The sequence below is a fragment of the Phaethon lepturus genome, unplaced genomic scaffold, assembly GCF_000687285.1.
Source record: "Phaethon lepturus isolate BGI_N335 unplaced genomic scaffold, ASM68728v1 scaffold19970, whole genome shotgun sequence".
Classification (NCBI taxonomy): Eukaryota; Metazoa; Chordata; class Aves; order Phaethontiformes; family Phaethontidae; genus Phaethon; species Phaethon lepturus.
In genome coordinates, this window is record NW_010511429.1 from 247 (window position 1) to 20,700 (window position 20,454).

At 36.9% G+C, this 20,454-nt stretch overlaps 1 protein-coding gene across 1 annotated transcript; it reads left to right on the plus strand.

The window, feature by feature from the left end:
* The first annotated feature begins 562 nt into the window (after positions 1–562).
* Positions 563–20,231, plus strand: CASP8AP2 (caspase 8 associated protein 2). The gene is made up of 9 exons (XM_010283965.1): positions 563–639; positions 1,773–1,853; positions 3,700–3,800; positions 4,987–5,061; positions 6,310–6,425; positions 8,970–11,500; positions 13,979–16,931; positions 18,761–18,860; positions 20,175–20,231. The coding sequence occupies exons 1-9, from the start codon at positions 591–593 to the stop codon at positions 20,229–20,231; spliced, it is 6,063 nt and encodes a 2,020-aa protein (XP_010282267.1). The 5' UTR covers positions 563–590.
* The last annotated feature ends 223 nt before the right edge of the window (positions 20,232–20,454 follow it).

Sequence of the window (20,454 nt, forward strand, 5' to 3'; positions counted from 1 at the left end):
CGTTTGTGTACCGGTGGCACAGGCATGTGTACTCGTAAAATCGCTCTGCGATGGCTGTGGTGGCGGACAGGATGTTTGCGCGTCGTCCTGTGGCTGAGCATCGCTCTGTGCCTTGGCAGGCAACATGTTTCTTGCCTGCTGCCGCTCGTTGTTGGTTTGACCGGTGGTGTCCGACAGGGGAAACCTGCGCTTAAATGGTCAGCAGAAATCAGAATTATCGCATCAGATTATTGTAACTGGTTAAGATGGGCATTTACATAACCTCTTCATGCTTTCATACCAAAATTTCTTTCTAGGGTTGTTACTTGATAACGTGTGAATAAAAGCTACAGCTGAAGGTCTTCTTCAGAATGCTTATTTATGGGACAGATAATTTCTTACTTTTTCTTGATCTCTGTATTTGTTATCTTGATGTAGGAGTTTTCACATTCTAGTGCTGCATTCTGTTGAAGAGCATGGGCCACAGGTAGCTCTGGTGTAACTGACTTATTTCAACATGCTTCTGTTTCATTATGTTGTTCTGAAATTGTCAGTTAATCTGTTGTCTGGTATTTTACTTACAGATGGGGAAACCATAGGGAGTTTGTATCATGGCAGCAGATGAGGATGGACTGGGACTGTTTGATAGCCGCTACGGTGGTAAGATGTGTTACATTATTTTCTGTTTTGCAGTGAAATCACACAAGCAGTCTTATGAAAATAAATAGGTCCAAAAATAACTTAGAAAACAAAATGGAAACAAAGTTGGGACAAATACTGATGAGCTTCAACTGTAATTAAATGTCTGTGGCACAGTATCAGTGTAAGCCATATCCCATTAGTAAGTTTGGGTTTTAAACCATAACTCTGTATTTTGGATTTCTAATATGTTTTGAAGCGTGTGCCTGGAACTGGCCTCTCCCCTGTGTTTTATGGTATATAATTTAACCTTCACTGTATCCTAATGAAGTGTGTATTTAGACAGGTTAGGAGGTTTGTTACTTTGTTTGCTATTTGTAAAAGCAAATACGCTATAATCTGGTATAGTACCAGCAATCAAGGTACTCTAACATTAGCTCTGCAGTTAATTGATCTGTTGCATGTTTGTGACATTCCCAGCCTCAGAAGGACTGTGGATGTTTATGTTTTTCTTTATAGTAATAATATTTGTTGCATAACTGGAGAGATTCACATCGAGGAGATGAGCGTGATAAGAGGCTTTGGAAAAAGACATGAAGAGAGGCTGAGGAGGTTTAAATTAAAATAGTTTTGAAGAACCAGTTAGCATGTGAACAGATGTCAGTAGTAAAGCAAATTCTTTGATACAATCTATGATACAGACTGTTACAATGCTTTCTCTTGTTTAGGGAGAATTGCTTCTTTTAACAGTAGTGGTTTTATACTAATTCTTTTATGTTTGTTTCTGAGTTGTAAATCTGTTGTACTCAGTGTATTCTAGAAAACAGCTTCAGATTCAGATCAAGTTGACTAAGTTTATAATTTTAAATTTCATTTGTACTTAAAGCCATGTAATTTGCTTCATGCACAGTTCTTGTAATATTTAGGAATTGATCTTTATTTTTGCTCCCTGGTGACTAAAGATCTTTTCTTCACAGTAGCAGTAGCTTGCTGGGTAAAATTCCCCTGTCTTTTACTAGTCTATGCTACTACTTTTACTAAGCTATACTGCTCCGGGATCACAGCTATGCTTATTTTATGGGGAGGTTAGAGGTTGGAGTTTACTAAGTTTTTACTTTGGGGTTTTTTTTTTCCTTTTTTTTTTTTTTCTTTAGCGGAAGCTTCCCCCTTCAAGGAAGGTGATGAGAGTTCAGTGGATATTTACGATGGCTTGGACAACAGTTTGACAGTTCCTGGTAGGTTGACTGTATCTTGCTGCTTGTCTTGGAGCGTTATAGAGTCTCTGCTTCTTAGGCTGGTTTCAAGTGCAACAACAGTTAACTTTTTAAGTTTACATTTAGCGGGTCTAACATATGCTTCAGTGAGCTACTTGTTTAAATTCAAGACATATATGTTACACTCTGTATAAATACAGCAGAGAATTCTTAAATCTATTAGCTGAATGATTATAAGAGAGTTTTCATGTGATACTGGCTATTTTAAGAATCTTGGGCATAAAAAGCAGTGGAGAGAAATCTCAGCTGCTCTATCTATGCCTTGATACAGGACATTTTACGTGGGAAAAAGAACCTTCATTTTGTGTTTTTTAAATAGCTTCAGGACCCGAACCAACAGTTACTAATCACTAAATCCCCAGTGAGAGCTCCAAAACGTATTTTCTGTGTGATACAGTACATTCAGTAGATACTTTTAACCTTTTGTTACTTTCTCAATAATTCCACGTGCTAACATAAATTGATTTCCTCTTTTAACTTCTTTGAAGGTAAGAAAGAAATGGACCCAGCACATGTTCTTTTTTCAGAGTCTTAGTGTACCTTTTAATGAAATGGTGTTTCTACCTGTTTCTAGTATTTAAACAAGTGTTTCTCTACAGATCTTACTACTGTAAGGCCATTGAATTTTTATGGAAAGACTATACTATACTCTACAGACATGAAGCATCTATACATCTTTTTCTCTCTTTCCATTTTGTGTTTGTTACAGCATGTAAGAGTATTCTATAAGTCTGTATTTCACATACTGAGATGCATTGTTTAGTAAATATAAAAGATGCAAGGAGGAATAACTTGATACAAAGCAAGCATTTAATATAGTCTATTTCTGAGGGATCTTTTTTTTAATTTAAGAAGAGGATTGGTGAGATTTGTGCTATATGCAGATAAGATGTTATTTGCATGTCATCTTGCATTGTGTTAGTGATACTCTTTGCATTATAGTGTAGCTCAAAGGATTGAAGCGCAGTTCTGATAGCTAACTTCATTCATTTGTCTGCAAATGAATCTGCATTTAGGAAGGTGTCATAAGTCAGGTCCTGTCAGTAACACATATTTGGTGAACAGAGCACACAGGTTCATTTGAGGAAAAAGCACCATTAACTAAATAATTTAGTGTGCTTTGGTGTTGGGTTGGTGTTTTTTTCACTTCTGTGGAACTAAAGCTAGGGAGTTTATGTTTGTGAGGGAATATAAAGCAGCAAAGAACATTTAGTTGACATAAGAAGCATGCTATTTATCCCCATACCATCTCTACAGTAACTCCATGTGATTCTGATCAACTGATCCATGTTTGTGAATGTGTAGGTCATTGGCATCTGAGTATTCTTTTTCTCAATAATTTTTTTTTCTATTGCAAATGTTTCCAAGCTGAAATCTGGCCAAAAGCTGAACGCGTTGTAGAATGCACATATTTATTTCTAGCTTTCTGCTGTCGGTTGGCTCTGGAATTGTGGAACCTCAGATCACTGCTAAGATGTAGCCCTTCTTGCTTTGTAAATTAGGTTTACTGTGAGTTAGCTCTTCTTTGACTTAAAACAACTTATTAGACAGTCATAAAATGCACCTGTTAGGTGTCCTGTATATCTCTTAATTTTTCTAACACAATGTTTTCAGTTGAACTTTAATTTTCATCGTTACTTTTTATGTTGAGGTACATTGGACCAAGTATTTCTAATAAAACTAACATAACTGTTGAAATTCAGGATAGGAATTTCTCCAAATAAGGTCATGTGTTTTCCTCAGTGATACAATGCAACCTGGCTAGAAAAATACCTTCCTCTTTATGTAATTAATTTTCTTTCTGCAGACAATTCTGCTCCAAATTCTACACCAGCTGGAAACAGCTTAAATTTATTTGATGAGATATTAATTGAAGAAGGGACTGCAAAGGAAGCATCCTACAATGAGGTGTGTATTAATGTGACAAAATAATTCTGGTGGTTTTGGGTTTTGTTGTTCCAAATTTGCTTGAGTAAAGTGAAAAAAATGTTGTCAGTACACTCACATCATGGGAAAAATAGGGAAACTTTTTAAATAAAGAAGTAAAAACAAGAGCACGCTAATAAATGTTATGTCAACACGTTTATCAGAGTACCGTGAATCTCTCACTCTGTGACGTGGTCTGTTCTCATTTAACATCCTTTGCATATGGTTCATATATCAGCTACGTTATGGGAAAATGTACCGTGATTGCATCTTAGTTAAATATCTGTTCAGACATCTGGTACAAAACTAGTCTTCATATTTCTTCCACCAGATTTTACCAGACTAAAGCAGATAGGTCATGGATTAATCTTGTGTGTCATTAAATTTTGTCCTTGAGACTGAAGACAACAGTGCAGTAGGTAACTGCCTCTAGCAAATCAGCGGAACACTTTACTTATGTAGCATCACCTATCCTGGTCTGTAAGACATACCTTAACCACAAACTTGAGATGTGGAGTAAAATAGAGAGACACCCACAGATATAATGCTCTATAGAAGAAGCAGGAGCAAAACCTCCAGGAGTCTACTAAGTGATGGAAATGTCACTTTGAAAGTTTGAAAGCAATTGACTGTCGAAGTATGGCAATAGGGAAGTTGTACATTCTTCTGTGAAAGTTTTGTTGCCGTCTGCTTTTTAAGAAGGGCTTGTGCCAAATATATTTTATTTAATTTTGTGATCTCAACAGGAGCATGTCCTCTGCAGTCTGTTTTTGCAGTCCAGGTTTGTTTGTAGTAACTTTTTGCTGTGTTTTTCTTATCTGTTTGGTATTATATAAAATCTGACAAACAAGTCCTCATCTGTAGGGCTCTGAGAACTCCTGCTCCCCGATAATTGTGTCTGTAATTTCACAATAATATAGCTTCCTGTTACTCTTGGGCAAACACACATGGATTTCCTCTTATCTGAGTTTTTGTGATGATTTAGAGACTTGTATACCCGTTTGAACATATTGAAGCTTTTTGTTTTAATAGGGCTTTAATATGTTACTTTGGGAAAAAAACAGAGCTTTGTAATATAAATTGCTGTGTTAACTAGGTATAAATCTAGAGGAGTAACTTTTCTGTGTAATTAAGTCCATTTCTGTGCTGTGAATTCTCTCTCTGACAGTTGCAGGCAGAATACGGAAAATGTCAGCAGCAAATTAAAGAGTTGATGAAGAAATTTAAGGAAATACAGGCACAGGTACTGTAGTTCAAATGTCAACATTGTCAAGATCTATATAAACAAACTAAATATTGCTTTGAGAGAGAGCTAATTTCATATTGTTTCCAGAATTAATCCATCACGTGGATGGTTTATAAAGCACCTCTGTAGGTGCTAGGAGCTTGCTCTGCCTAGGAGAGTTGCTAGGATAGCCTATTGACAAAATCAGTAGGTAAATTCACTTGTTTCACAATGGTTCGTGCAGTAAGACTTTAGTTGCTTAAAAGCTACCTTCTATGTCCTTAATTAGAAAATAAGTATGTGAAATGAATAGTTACAAGAAAGGTATCCAATTCTCTTGTTTGAAAAATAGGCCTTTAATGCACTAGGGAGAGGGTTACAAAGGTACCTGAGCTGTCATTAGAACTGGAAGAGAATGTCTGCGTTGCCTTGAGCATAGTGACATTTTGATAAGGCTGAACTGCTCTTCAACTTGAGATAGTATCCCCATGCTGTGCTATTCTGTATGATTAGATTATCTTGGGCAATTCTGCAACATGCTTTGCTGTGTACTACAGGTAAGTCCCAAAGGTTCTATGCTTTGGAATGGTAGGCAGCTTCTGCCCTGTGACACTTCTGAATTGTTTTCTGCAAAACTTGTCTGCTTTTCTGAGGAGGCTTTGCTGAGGACAATTTTCAAGAGAAGGGACTCTCTCTCGGATTGACACATAGGATTCTAGAACATCATATCTAGAAATGTTAGAAAGAAAGAGCAGCCAAAGTTTGTTTTGATACCTTGAAAGAAATACAATTACCCTCTTTCTCTGCAAGTGCTTAAAAGCTACATCTCTCATTTGACACAGTGACCAGGAAAGCAATAAATTGAGTAAAACAATGAAGCAAAGGGGAGGATTAGAATTTTTTAGCTCTGTGGGTACTTGGTTTATTACATATTTCAGTTTTAATAAATTGTATGCTTAAAACTTCTTAAATAATTACAAGGAACATGAACAGGAGGAGGAATGTGAGTGATGTAAAAAAAAAAAAAAAACAAAACAAAACCAAAAAACAAACAAACAAAAAAGCTCCTTTGGATCTCGATAAATCTGACTTCTCCAAAACAGTTTCTGTATGTTATACTGTCAGTTTGCATATGATGAGACTTTTTCTAATGCTTGTCTTGCATTGTTTTTCATTATGTTTGGATGCCCAAGCTAATTCTTTGTTTTTTTTCCTCTCTCTCTTCCCCTTCCCCACTCTCTTTTTTTTGTATATATTTTAAAATAGAATATCATTCTACAGAATGAAAACCAAGCTCTCAAAAAGAATATTTCAGCACTTATCAAAACAGCAAGAGTGGAAATTAACCGTAAGGATGAAGAAATCAGTAATCTCTATCAAAGGTAGAACTAGACAGTGGAACTGAAAACATGCTTTTTGTCTGATCACATTTATATACTTGTAAGAAACTTGTGTGTGTACTTTAAGTAAAACTAATGAAGAAAATTATTACTTAGTAAATAATTGTATGATGTAGTACTGGTACAATCAGAGGAAATAGGTATGTGTCGTCTTTGGTTGATGAAGTCTTTGGCTTCTAATTAAGCAAACAAGGAGGAATCTAAGGGGTGACCATTTGTCTGAATTCTTTTGTTCATTTGTTTTATTTAATCACCTGTTCCTTGTGGGTTGTCTAACCATGTTGCATGTTTCAAAGCAGATACTGTCTTACTCAGTTCAGCTTCAGAACTAGTCTGTTTTATGATCTCAGACATGAATTCCATGGAACTTTTCAGACAACAAATGGAAATAAATAGAGAGACTGTACAATGTTTTCATGGCAAGGTATGAAAGGCCTGTCTCCAATGGTGGAGGACAGCAGCTAGAGAATTCTTGGTAGTTTCTGTGTGATACTAATCTTACTGCAAGGAGTTAAAAATATTAAAGTGTGGATGAGAGAGTAGCTGAGTGTAAGATTTCGGAACCACTTGAAACCAGAGCAGGGGTCCAAGATTCAGGACCCCTAGCTTATCACAAGGTCACTTGTGTGATGTCAGCCACAACATTGGTTTGTTTGTGTTTCAGTTTGACCATTTGATATTTTCTGGCACCAAAAGGTATCATAGCGGAGGAGGTTTGTTTGATGTTACTGTGCTAGAGGCTATATGCATATTACCTATGCATTTTTTTTTCTAAATACATAAAATTACCAGATATAATCTGATGGAAGTCAAGAGGTTTTAACGTGTAATTCCTTCAGTTGATTTGCTTTGATATGATAGCTGTCATTTTCATACCTTGAAGTATTATGTTCTGGGTTTTAAATCAAATTGTTTGAAAAATATTTTCTTGCTTTGAATACTCACCCTTGTTAAATAGTTTACAAACTCCGTTTGCAATACCTTCTGATGATGATGAAAATTCATGAATGAAGTATTTGATCTAGGTATTTTGGAGGCAACCATCATGGAAAATTGTGGGGAAAGTGGCACATCAAGGTCTTAGAAGCATGCCTCCTCTGCTGCAGGGTCTACAATAAATTAGCTCATCTTAAGCAATCTACCTATCTGTAAAGAGTACTTCAAAGATAATATCTTTGAAGGAAATTGTTAGTGCTTATGTAAAAAAAAAAAATCAAAACAAACTTAAAAAACCAAAACCCCCACTTGGATACAATTACATTCATCACACATGTGTGCACATTCAATATCCAGCCTAAAGCACGGTGAAAACTTGTCAGTATAGCTCAAAATTAAACAGAAATATAGGAGAGGGTTTTGGATTACAACAGCTGCAGCATTGCTTTAGTTCAACATTCAATTCACATCACAATGTCACATTTCTGGAGTAGAGCCAGTTTTATAAGCTGATCATTAAATATTTAAATTTACCCTATGGGCCCATAGGAAGTGTTGAATTTTATAAAGCAAAACCAACCCCATTTTGTACTGGAGATAAATACAGAATTATTTTACACTTTAACTGATTCCTTAAAACTGGACACTGAATCAACATGGAATTTCAGACCAAAACCAAACGTCTATGTGTAGCAGCCACTTCATCCTTGACTCTAAAAGGGAGCCATATATTTGGTAGTTTGCTGCCATCATTTGTTGGTGTGACTTGACTTCTGTTGCCTTCCATATGTATTAGACAAAATCATTCTTTTTAGATAGTGGAGAGTATTTGAGAAAGTTGTCTTTAATTGTCTTTAATCATGTCATTTTAATGAAATTTTTTGTTGAATATGACAGAAAAGTGTCTGTCTGGGTTTGTTTGTTTTTCTGATGAGGTAACTTTGATGCGTTTTATTAGTAACGAGTAAGGGTTCAGGCCATACAGGCTACACGTGCCCTTTTTAATTTAATTTTTTTCTTTTTATTATGATGACCTTGCAGCAGTACTTGTGGCCTTGATGGGGCTTGATTATTGTAATTTACTACTTGTTTTCTGTAGCTTGCAGCAAGTTCCAAACATGATATCTTATTTGCTTGTTAGGTAGAGTAAGCACAGTCACATTATACCTATTCTTTTAGTTGCAAGTTTACCAAGTAGTAAACTATTGAATTGCTCTTTTTTAAATGATCTTTTTAAATCACTAATGCTGTGAAGAACAACTTTTCTTTTTCTAGGGGAAGGCTTTTCTTATTGCTGGATGATGAAATACTAATTGAATTACTGAAATTGTTAATTAGACCCAATATAGTATTTTTCCATGGTATTGCTTTTTCTTGATGAATTTCATTTTGAAAATACGTACACAAATTATATTCTTTTGCTGTGTGCCAATGGAAATTATTAAACTTCTTTTTTTATCCCATGTTTTTTTCAACTTGAAGCTGAAAGAAAGCATGAAAAATTTTTAGAGATATATGGATTCATTGCAATTTGGCTTTAGTTACGTTTAAATTTAAAAATAATGTAACTTTTTTCTTTTTTATAAACAGGCTGTCGGAATTTCCCAATCATCGAAGTAGCTTCACCAGAACATACCTTCCAGGATCAACTAATGGAAGGTGCTCTGAAATGTGTAAAACAAAAGATTCCAAATTCAGACCTTCTGATTTAGGTGACAGTATAAAGATGGAGCATAGAGCGAAAAATGACTGTTCAAAAGAGACTTACCACAGTTACTCCTCTCCTAATATGGACAATGGGAAGTTTAGTTCTGAAAAAATAAACACTCCATATTTACTGAGATCTCCTCCTGAAGAGCTGTACAACGATGGTACCCATATGTGTCTACCGAACTATGACCATGGTTCCAACAAGGATAACAGAAAGGAAAGAAAAGAAATGAAAAGTAATGAACAGCATACTAGGGGACCTGTCAACAAATACAAAAGAGAAGTACATCAGAGCACTGGAAACAATGGTAACTGTAACAATGGTGACAGTGAAGAGGGGAATTCAGATCCTCAGCAAAAGCTGAAAACCCTTTCAGAGAAGCCTAGTAAAAATGAGTCACAAAAAAAAAGTCAGAGTGTAAAACTCAAATGCAGTCCAAGTGTAGAAAGAAGAGTAGAAAGGAGTGTTTCTTCCTGGGAGAAACAAACTACTGGTAAAGACAGATTTCAAACAAGAGGCGAATTTTATGCTGATGAGAGGTCACAAAATCTATTTAAAAAAGACATTAAAACACACGATAAAGATGAAAAAAATGCTGGCCAAAAAAATAAACCAAATGAAAAGCTACAGGAGCAGCCAAGGAGGGCTGGTAGAGGGAGTAGTCCACACTCAAAGAATGAACATACAAAGAGTCTTCATGAATCACGTAAATGTCGTGCGGAAGAGTCTAGAAAAGGAAGAGACATTGACAGCAAGAGAGACAGGGGAACAAGTGATCATGCTTCCAGAGAAGGAAGGACTTCACCTTCTAATTCCAACAGCAGAGAACATAAATACGCACGCTTGAAGGAAAATAGTAGTAGATATGAATGGGAAACAGCACATTCCAAATCAGAAAGACACAGAACTGAAGAAAAAAGGAAAAGAGAGAATCAGGATGAAAATAGACATTTTAGAAATGAAAGAAAAGTTGCAAAAGAGATTTCTCACCAATCTGGAAAAGAATCCAAGAAAGGCACAGACGTTACAAAAAGTGAGAGAAACAAGCCCTGTAAGCTAGAAGAAATATACAGAGTAGCAGATAGCTTAAAAGACCATAAAATCCCCAAAACTAAAGGTGGTCACACTGGGATAAAAAGCAAAGACTTGAAACTTAGCTTTATGGAAAAGCTAAATTTAACTCTTTCTCCTGCTAAGAAACAATGTCTCTCTCCAACAGACGGACTTAAAACACCTTCCCAAAAGGCCACTGATGAGGGAATTACAGAGCTCACGCTGCAGGCAGAACTGTTAGATTCTGCCCACCCTGTTAACTGTGGTCCCACCGTGCAAACTAATTCAACACTACAAGTTCTGGACAGTGCAGCTCAACACAACGTGGAACCAGCACTGCTTGTTTCTGTCAATTCTGGAAACGAAGCCTTGAAAGTAGCAGCAGCAGCAGATCCAGCACAGGTTGAAGCATTGCCAGCAGTGCCAACTGATGAACTGAGCTCAGAAACCTTACCAGAAGCAGAAGTGGGTCAGGTACAGCCCCAGGCCTTGCCAGGAGCAGCAGAGGTACTGGTTCCTGATGAGATGCAGGCTGAAACTTTGTCATCGGCAGCAGAGGCTTGTGATCTGGTTGAACTGGAAGCTTCAGCAACAGCAGCGGCTGTGACGGATCTGAATGACTCTGAATCTTTGACCCTGGATGTGGCAGGGAGTGTGGCAGAGTGTGAAAACCTGCCTGTGACCATGGGTGTGATGCAGGATAATCATGTACCAGCAGCAGCTGAAGTGGCACAATCTGAACCTGCCAGTGAAAGTATGGGACCCCTTCCAAACTCGGCAGCAGAGAAGAGAGAGGAAGATAAAATATGGCTAGCTGCTGACATAGAAAGCTCAGCAGACCAACGTGGCTCTCAAAACCTTGTCTTGGATGACTCGGATGCCAAAAGTTCTGGTAACCTGGAGTCCTGTGATGTTGCAGATGGTATTAGCCAAACAAAACCAGACTCTTTAATAGAATTAGTGAAGGACAATGATCACTTGGCTGCGGAAAATGTTGAGTGTCCTGTTGAGGAAAAGGGTGTCTGCAAAATTAGTACATCTCAGTCGCTTGACAGAGCTATGTTAACTGATAAGGACGCACCATTAGTTGACCAGAATGCTTGTAATCTGGAGCCAGACCTAACTGAAATTGGTACAACAGCATCTTCTCTTAGCAGTGAGATGTATCCTAGAACTAAAGAGAGGGAAACTAACCCAGTTCCTCTTGATGATGACAGCTCAATACTGAGCATTGATCTCAATCACTTGAGGTATATTCCGAAGGCAATCAGCCCACTGAACAGTCCAATACGTCCTTTGGCTAAAGCACTTAAGATGGAAAGTCCCTGCAAAGGTCTTGTGAAGAGTTACAACAAAGGTATTTGTATACCTATTTTTTAATGTCTTTTCTACATAAAGGCTTAGAAGATCCATTCATGGAAAGCAAAGAAGACTTCTTCAAAAATTGTTTCCTCTTAAGCTGTACAAGTCTCAGTGGTCCGTTTTGTTTGTAGTGGAACCATATAACAGTGCAGCCGAGATTGTAGCCAGTTGAACATTAGTGGTATAAAAATTGGAGTTTGTCACTACTGACAGATGAGTGGTTGAAATAAGTTACATACTAATTTCTAAAAAAAAAATACATATAGGTTTCCTAATTACGATTGGTTCTGAGTAGGTCTCATTAGATTTTTCTCTGAAATTGTAGAGGCAAAAGTTAATTAGGATCATATTCTTTCAAGTATTTATTTATGAGAAAGCTGGAGAGAGTACCTGAGACTTAATTTCTAGGATATCAGCTAAGAGAAGGTTGTGCTCTCCATCTGCATTAATTTCAGTGTGACTTTTTATATGTATTTTATAATTGTGAGTCGGTCGGTGGGCAAAAAAGTAGAACAAAGAGAACATTGTGATTTATCATTAATGAATTAAGAGATGACTCCAAAGAAAGATGTCAGGGGTGTAAAATACAATGACAGCACTCACAGGAAGAGAGAATAGGTGACACAAAGTTTGAATCTTTTACTTGTGTGAATTTAAGTCTTCCTGTAGCATCCTGCTGCAACTAATAAAAAGGTTTTTTGGAAGTTTAGATTTCCTGCTAGAAGAGGAATGGTAGAGTGGCATTTAAATCCTTTTTCTGATGGTTCAGAGCATAATCCTTATGTCTTTTTGCAAATCTTAGTGTGGTTTACTCTGGAATTCTGTCTCTTGTGCTTGAGACAGCTAGTCTCTTAAGTGTGAATTCCTTTAGCAGTTTATATTTCATTCCTGTAGTAGTTTATAGTCTTTGAAATATCTGGGGGGACACAAGAGCTTTGGAATCAGGGTAGATGAACATCAAATAAAAGTATTTTTCTAATTTTGTAGTGTTTCCCTGAGTTACTTTAATTAGAGGAATCCATCTTGTTCAGAACTTGCTGCTAAATTCCAAAGCAGTGATTTTCTGAAGTCGGATGCCTAGTTGTCTTTGTGGTCTAACTAATGATATGCATGTCAAATGTTCTGCCTCTGTTAAATTGACAGGAGGCTATGGCTTCTCTTGGCCTTGAAATTCAGTACTTGCCTTTCTACAGTTCTGCAGGACAGGGGTACATACATTAATACTAAATTTTGACCACTTCCGTGTTATACTTTGGTCTGTCAAAATATTGATAAGTTTGAGAAGATATTGATCCGTGTAAAACTGAAATGGAGGTGGTGATGGAATATGTTTCTGATCCTGTGTAGAATCTTGAAATGTTAATCACAAGTTCATTTTTTTATGGAGATCAATTTAGATCAGATGTTTTATGAGATTAAATGTTTGTTAGAAGTCATTAAGCAGTCTAATCTATGTGCAGTTGAACATAAGAGTGTTTTATTAACTAGAGTGCCCAGCAAGCCTAAAATTAACTGCAAATCTCATTAATCAATACATACACACTTCAGTGGAATTTTTATACAATGGAAATGAGCTTGCCTTTTCTTCTTTCGTAACATGCTACTTTGTAGCCAACTGTAATTGCTTATTTTTCTTAACAAAATAATATCTGGTTTGAATTTTAAATAATGATTAAATACATATTTAATGGCAACTCAAAAATATAAAACATTTAATAAACTTATTTGTGAGGCAGAGTAAGGCATATTACATTTGACAGAACTTTAGCCTTTTCTCTCGCATATCTCATTCCTCATTCCTGTCATTCGAGAACCTGAACTGGAGGCTTTCTCTGAAATTTCTAAGAGAAGAGCTTTTTATGCTGTTGTGCTTAGTTACAGTGCTGGTAATCTTGAATGCATCAAGAACTGAAATAGGAGTTTTATCATGTGTATTGTGCCAAGTAATTTTTTTGTTTAGTAAGTCAGTTTATTGAAAGACTCAGAGGACCTTATAATCGGCCTTGGGAAAGATAGTCGAATGCAAACATTAGTAGGTCATTTGTTCTTCTCATTTTGTTTTTGTTGTGAAACTGTTAAAAGCTACTTAGTGTATGTAAATGTTAGTCCACAGTGATGTTAAAGTTAAAATTTAGCTTGTGCAGTGTTCAGAAAACTTGTTAAAGTAAATAGAAAGAGGTTCAAAATTCATGGAAACTGCTAGATTTTTCTTTTTTTAATGGGTGTATTTGTGAAATAGGTGTTTTTGGTGAAATGTTGAGGTCTTTGAGCCCTTTGAAGCTCAGAAAAATCCCTTAAACTAGCAGCTGCTGAAGCAAACCACCCAAACTTGTAATAGCTCAAACTTCCTCAGTTGTCGTCGGCCGTTTCAAGAACGGTCACTTCACAGAAGAGAATCTTCCATTTTTTTCTGAAAATCTCTGTTTATAATTGCATTCTTTATGGTGATTAGCAAACTGTTTTCTTTTTATAGATTTAATTCCTGAAAGTACGGTTGTCATCTGTCCCTCAAAGAATTTGTCAAAGGAGGTAAACAAAGAAAATCAAAAGCCAGTTAGCATGTCTGATGAACGCTTAGAGATGGAGTCACAGCTGAGTATCTCTTCAGATGAAATAGAAGAAGGAGAAATTATAAGTAGTGATGAAGATGAAGACCAAAAAAAATCTAAACCAGAAAGAGGCTCTGAAAATACAAAAAAGTCAAGACCAAAAGCTTCTCCTGAGACACGGAATTTGACCAGCAGTCCACATAATCAAAAGAGCAAAACTGTGCGTTGCAACGAAGAGAATGGAAAATTTGCTGCTGTGAAAGTAAGTACAAAGAAGAACGGAGAGAGGCATAAAAATCAGACTTTTAGACCTTCAAAGGATGTGAAGAAGAACAAAACTGTAAGCATTGCTTGTCTTGAAAAAATAGTTCATGTTATTGTTGAACCTTCAAATGTACAAGAAATCATGCAGATGCTAAGAGCTATACGAAAACAGATGAGGAAAAATTACATGAAGTTCAAGGTACACTTCCCAGTTCAGCATTTTCACAGAATTGTAGAATCTGGTATCATAAATTTTACATCATTAATAAAATACTTGAACTTTTCCAGGCTGTCTACATTAGGTGACACATTAAAATTGAATATCTGTGATATTATAGAGTCCAAACTTAAGCAAGTTAAAAAGAATGCAATAGTGGACCGCCTATTTGAACAACAAGTATCGGATATGAAAAAACAGTTATGGAAATTTGTAGATGAACAGCTTGATTACTTATTTGAAAAGATAAGAAGAATTATAATAAAACTGTGTGATGTGGGAAATGAGAGTGAGGAAGGGAAGTTTGAAAGAGCAAGAAAGCAAAGACACAAGATCAGTCATAAAAATGAAGTGCAAAGATCTAGGAAAAAGTCCCTGAAAGCCAGACCTCAAAAGCCTGAAGAATATATCTTTTCGAAGCAAATTGTGGATTATCAACGACGTAAGTGCCACCATGAAAAAAACAAAACAGATACTCCAAAAACTGCCTTTACAAAATGTCTTAACTCCATTGATAATACGAGGAATTCCCAAACCAAAGTGCATCTCTCTAAAGAGAATAATTTGCAAGGCACTCTCACTCCATTGAAGGGTGTAAAATATGAAAAGGAAGGATTCCAGCTATCCAGAGATGCTAACAAGTCTGATCTTAGTTATGAGCTTCTCACAGAACAGCAAGCATCCAGTCTTACATTTAATCTTGTAAGTGATGCTCAAATGGGTGAAATTTTCAAAAGCTTATTGCAAGGTTCTGATCTCTTAGAAAAAAATGGTGGCAATATCGACAGAAATGAGTGGGAATTCAGGACTCCAGAAAAACAGTTTTTAGACAGTCGTAAGTGCAGAGGTAGTACTGCTGGACTGGTGCAAGAGATTGCTGCAAAGGAGGCTTGTGTGGAATCTCGACCAGTAGAGGATATTAACTGGCCTATTGTTTCACCTGTAAGAGCTCCATCTTTAGCATCTAGGCTTCAGATGTCTGTTGATCCAGATGTACTAGATGAAAGCTGTATGTTTGAGGTTCCTACAAATGCACCCTCATGCAAAGAAGATGAATGCAATTTACAAAAGAATAAATCATTTGTTTCTTCTATCCTCCTTGAAGATTTGGCTGTTTCCTTAACTATTCCATCACCTTTGAAATCAGATGCTCACCTCAGCTTCCTAAAACCTGAGAATAATTCTAGCTCAACTCCCGAGGGTGTTCTCAGCGCACATTACAGTGAAGATGCACTTCTTGAAGAGGAGGATGCCACTGAACAAGACATTCATTTGGCTTTAGAATCTGATAACTCAAGCAGTAAATCAAGTTGTTCTTCATCATGGACAAGTCGACCTGTTGCTCCCGGTTTTCAGTGTCGCCCTAGCCTACCAATGCAAGCAGTAATCATGGAGAAATCCAATGATCATTTTATTGTAAAGATTAGGCGTGCGGTGCCGTCTACCTCACCAGCAGCAGATCAGGTGGCTTCAGTGAAGGAGGTGCGAGCATCATCAACCAAGATTGAAAAAGATGAAATGAGAAATGGGGAAAAAGAAAGGGACAGTGAGAGTGCCATAGCAGCCACTGTGCAAGAAACTGTCAAATCAGATCTGGTTAAGACAGATCAGTTGCCTCATGTCAGCACTGGACAAGAACAAAATCCTGTCTTACTTCAGCCTCTAAAGGAGTCACATAAAGGAAAGGAAGGAGCTGCTGGGTTGCTTGGACCCTGTAGAAAATCTTCAAATGCTGAGAGCCATGACGCTGAAAGCCCAGATGAAGTTTCTGAGCAATCTCAGCCATACAAATTGAAAGTATCTGAAAACATAAATGAAATGGGTGTTAGATCTCAAGCTTCCTTTCCTGATGGATGCAGTATAGACTCATACATAGACTTAACAGATGATATTGTTAGTGAAACTTCAGGTCGTGCAGTGGAATCCACTGCAGATAACAGGACTCAGGAAACTTCTACAGGAAACTCAGAAATCAGTGATAAAAAGGAAGAACTGGAAGAGTGCTCTGATGCGTTCATAGACTTAACAGAAGAGCTTTCCAATGAGACTGTAGCAGGTGAATGTAATCATGAAACAAAATCTACTTCAAATACTGATTCAGGATGCCAGATAAGTATAGATGATAAAACCAGTAAAAAAAGGAAGAAGGAGGCTGTCAGAGAGAATTCCAACTCAAAAAGGCAACGAAAAGAAACTGAATCAGCAGGTGAAGGGAGCGATGCAAGTGATGTGAAGTCTGAGGATGTAAATTCAGCACCCACACAATGTTCTGATAAGAGGAATGAATTGCAGCAGAACAAAGGCTCTTCTCCTTTGGCTTCATCTGCATCATCACCTAGTCTGTATGCCAAAAACATCATTAAAAAGAAGGGAGAAGTAGTAGTTTCCTGGACGAGGTAATTTCTGATTTTATGTGTTTGATTGTTTTAGAGTTCCTTAAATTACATGATATACTAAAATGTGGGAAGAAAAGGATATTTGGCTGATGGCTGAAGTTATTCAGTAGCTCTACATCCTTCTGTAAATAGTGGAGTTGGAGCCTCCTTCTGTCTATGCAGGATGGCTTTATGAGATCGATGTCTTCATGTAGAGTACCACTGAAAGGTGCCAAAGTCTATTTTATCCTTTTTCTATAACAGTTGTCCAGGGGAAAAAAAATAAAACTAAGGGATGAACTGATTTCATGTAGGCCTGTTAGCAGCCTTTGGAAGAGAACAATTTTTAGTCATTTCTTAGGTAGGTTAAATCAGATTTGCCTTAAAGAAAGTGACTTCCATACATCACAACTAATTCTATCACTTACCCAGATCTCCCAAAAGAAGGGTACTTTTGCTTTTGTTTTTAAAGCTTATATGCTAAGGTAACAAGACCTACTATATTGCACTGTCTGTAATTTTTGTTTCCCCTGCCCACTTCCTTTCCTGTCCAAAAATTCCAGCCAGGCTTGGTAGGGGATGGAGGTCTGTGATGTTCCTACAAGGCCTGGAAGCATCAGTGAACTGGGTAAAGGAGAGCAGCTAAAGATTTCCCCCACTGAGAGAAGGCATGAGAGCAAACAGTTTTCTGTTTTCGGGTCTACGCTGCTCAATCTGCAGAAGTGTACTAGTCAACCATTCAGTCCATATATTCCAGGTCGTAAGATGTGGGTGACAAATGAGGTGACTATGTGTCGAAGACACATACAAAGTTACTGTGGTATATTCTTATCCTTAAGCAACTGTAGTTAGCAGGTTTTGCTGTTCTTCTTACAACTTGATACAATCAACACTTGATAAAGGGGTTGCTAAAATTTTCAGGACATAATTTTCTGAACTATAGTTCAGATATGAAGTAAGTTTCTAGGTAGCATTTTAAAAGAAAATCAACTCTGTCATTGAAAAAAGACTGCAAAAGCTAATATGATTTTTAACATGCAAACCAATGAGATAGGAAGAGATTATTACAGTTTTCCTTATGAATATGGCTAGGTTTTCTGTGTCAGTCTTTGTCCACTTTTGAACTGTGCCTAAAAAAATAAAAGTTTATTTAAAAACTACTCATTACATTTTTCTTTGAAATGGAGGAAATCAAATATAATTTATTGGAATATGGTAGGTTTCAACAAAGATGCATAGTAGCTACTGTATAATGACTGTGTCTATATACATTTTACATATAGCTACATTCATCAGTGAGACAAACAGCAAATCGGTGACACACTTAAGAATAGACTCCTGCTCCTTTATTCTCATGTGAACAGTAGATGTGCTCTGAGTATGTTCATTATATTAAGCCACTTACAGAAGTCCAACACCTCTCAGTTTAATATTTTAATGTCTGTGGGCCTTAGGTGAAAGCCACTGCCTAGCCACGCAAACTGAGGCCAAGTCCACCTAGAACTACTGGACCCTGTTGAATTTATGACTTCTTTTCAATTCAAGCTTAAGTGTCTGATTTAGAAGCATAAAACTCTTCTTTATGCATTTGGTTTTGGGATAATCTTACTGTAATAATCCTGCCCTTCCTAACAGGGTAGCATAATCTCCACTACCACTTGTTTGTACTGACTCTGTTACTCTGTACTGGTAGAGGGGAGGATCCTCCCTAAGTTCATTGCTGCTGTTTGAACTCATGTTCTGTAGTTTGGAAATACTCAGAATTTTATACATGCCTGTTATGTATTTTTTTTTGTCTGTGTATATGTACACATACATATCAATATTCTTCAAATGCATTTTTGCTGTAGGAATGATGACCGAGAAATTTTACTGGAATGTCAGAGAAAAGGACCATCAAGCAAAACCTTTGTTTCCTTAGCTGCTAGGCTGAACAAAAGCCCAAATCAGGTAGGTGCTATCATTCTTATAGTTGATAACAACTATGTTGCTACATTTATGATTGCGGTTGAACAAAAACCTTTGGAGATCTGCTAATTTGGAGTTGTTTTTTCCTTATGTCTTCTGTTGAGGGGTTCTTGAAAAAAGAATCCTAGATTCTCCTAGTTGTTACTTTTAAAAAAAATACACATTTGAGGGATGTTATGGTCCAGGGATTCTTTGGTACCTGCTTGATTGCTACCTTGAAACTGCTGTGTCTATTCATAAGCCAGGGGCAACAGGATTGTTTCTATTGTTGAATCAACACTTAGATAAAGAAAGGCCATTTGGAGAAGCCCAAAGCCTTTGCACACATTTAATAAATTAGAAAAGGTTTTAAATTGGAGCTGGAAAAAAACCCCCACAAGTATTTTGCAGAAAGGACATTTTTCATTAAAATGTTTCCTTCTTTCTTTCACTTTTTAATCAAAGAAGCTTCAAAAGATACAGATGTCAAATTGGTGTAGAATATTTCCAGAGGTTTCCATATAACTTTGTACTTGTCTTGAATTGCTATCTTAATCTCTATCCCGCAAATGTAAAAAGGGAGAAACACCCATTTCACTAAGTTAGAAAGTCCTGAGTGCTCGGGATTTGGCTTTTAGGATGTTGTGTTGTATCATTACAGAGTCTTTGCGGGTGGATGGTTGGATAAAACAGTGTTATCTGTGCATTTATGCCGCTCTTCATGGTGGATGCTTTAGCAATATACATATAGCAGTAAGAAACACTAACTTACAATTTAATGAGGTTGCTATGTAAGCTGTAGCTATGACCATCAAAAAGATGTTTGACACTCATCTGCAAAAATCTCTAGTAGGCAGATTACTGTATGATGAGCCTTAAATAACTGAAGCAATAGTTGTACAAGAGGGTAGAAAATAACCAATAAACTGTGCTTTTTGTGGAGTACAAAATAAGCCTTCATCCTTACATTTGAATCTTACTCACAGTTATACCTGGCAAAATTCAAGTCTAATTGACTTTGAAGCCTTCATGTTTTTCCGTCCTTGTAAGGAAGCCTGTGTTAAACCAGTAGTGGGCTCTAGCTCTCTGTAATTAACCCAGAGGCTATTTCAGATGTCAAAGGTATAGGAAGACTTCCTACATCCAATTAACCTGTTAATGGTGCTCCTAAAATTCTACCACTAAAATTTATTGGAAGCAAATAACAGACAAAATAGTGGTCCTTTTTAAAAAACTTTATGCTGTCAGATGAGTCTGTCTTGGTAGGTATGGAAATCTGGGGCCTTAATGATATGTCTCTTTTTTGTCCTCCATTAGGTTTCAGAAAGATTCAAGCAATTAATGAAGCTGTTCAAGAAATCCAAGTGCAAGTAAACTTACCACCAAGTCGCTTCAGGGTTACAGGGCTTAGCTGTTACCAGCAATGATGGAACACAACCACTGCATTCATTTGATGAGATGAGTGTGAGGTATCCAAGTCAGAATACTAAGTTTGGTAAATCTGGTGGACTCTTAATTATTTACTCCTCTGTCCATGTTTCCTCTGAAGTGCTTTATCAGAGTAATGCAGAGGGAACTTGACAAACCGGCTGGGAAA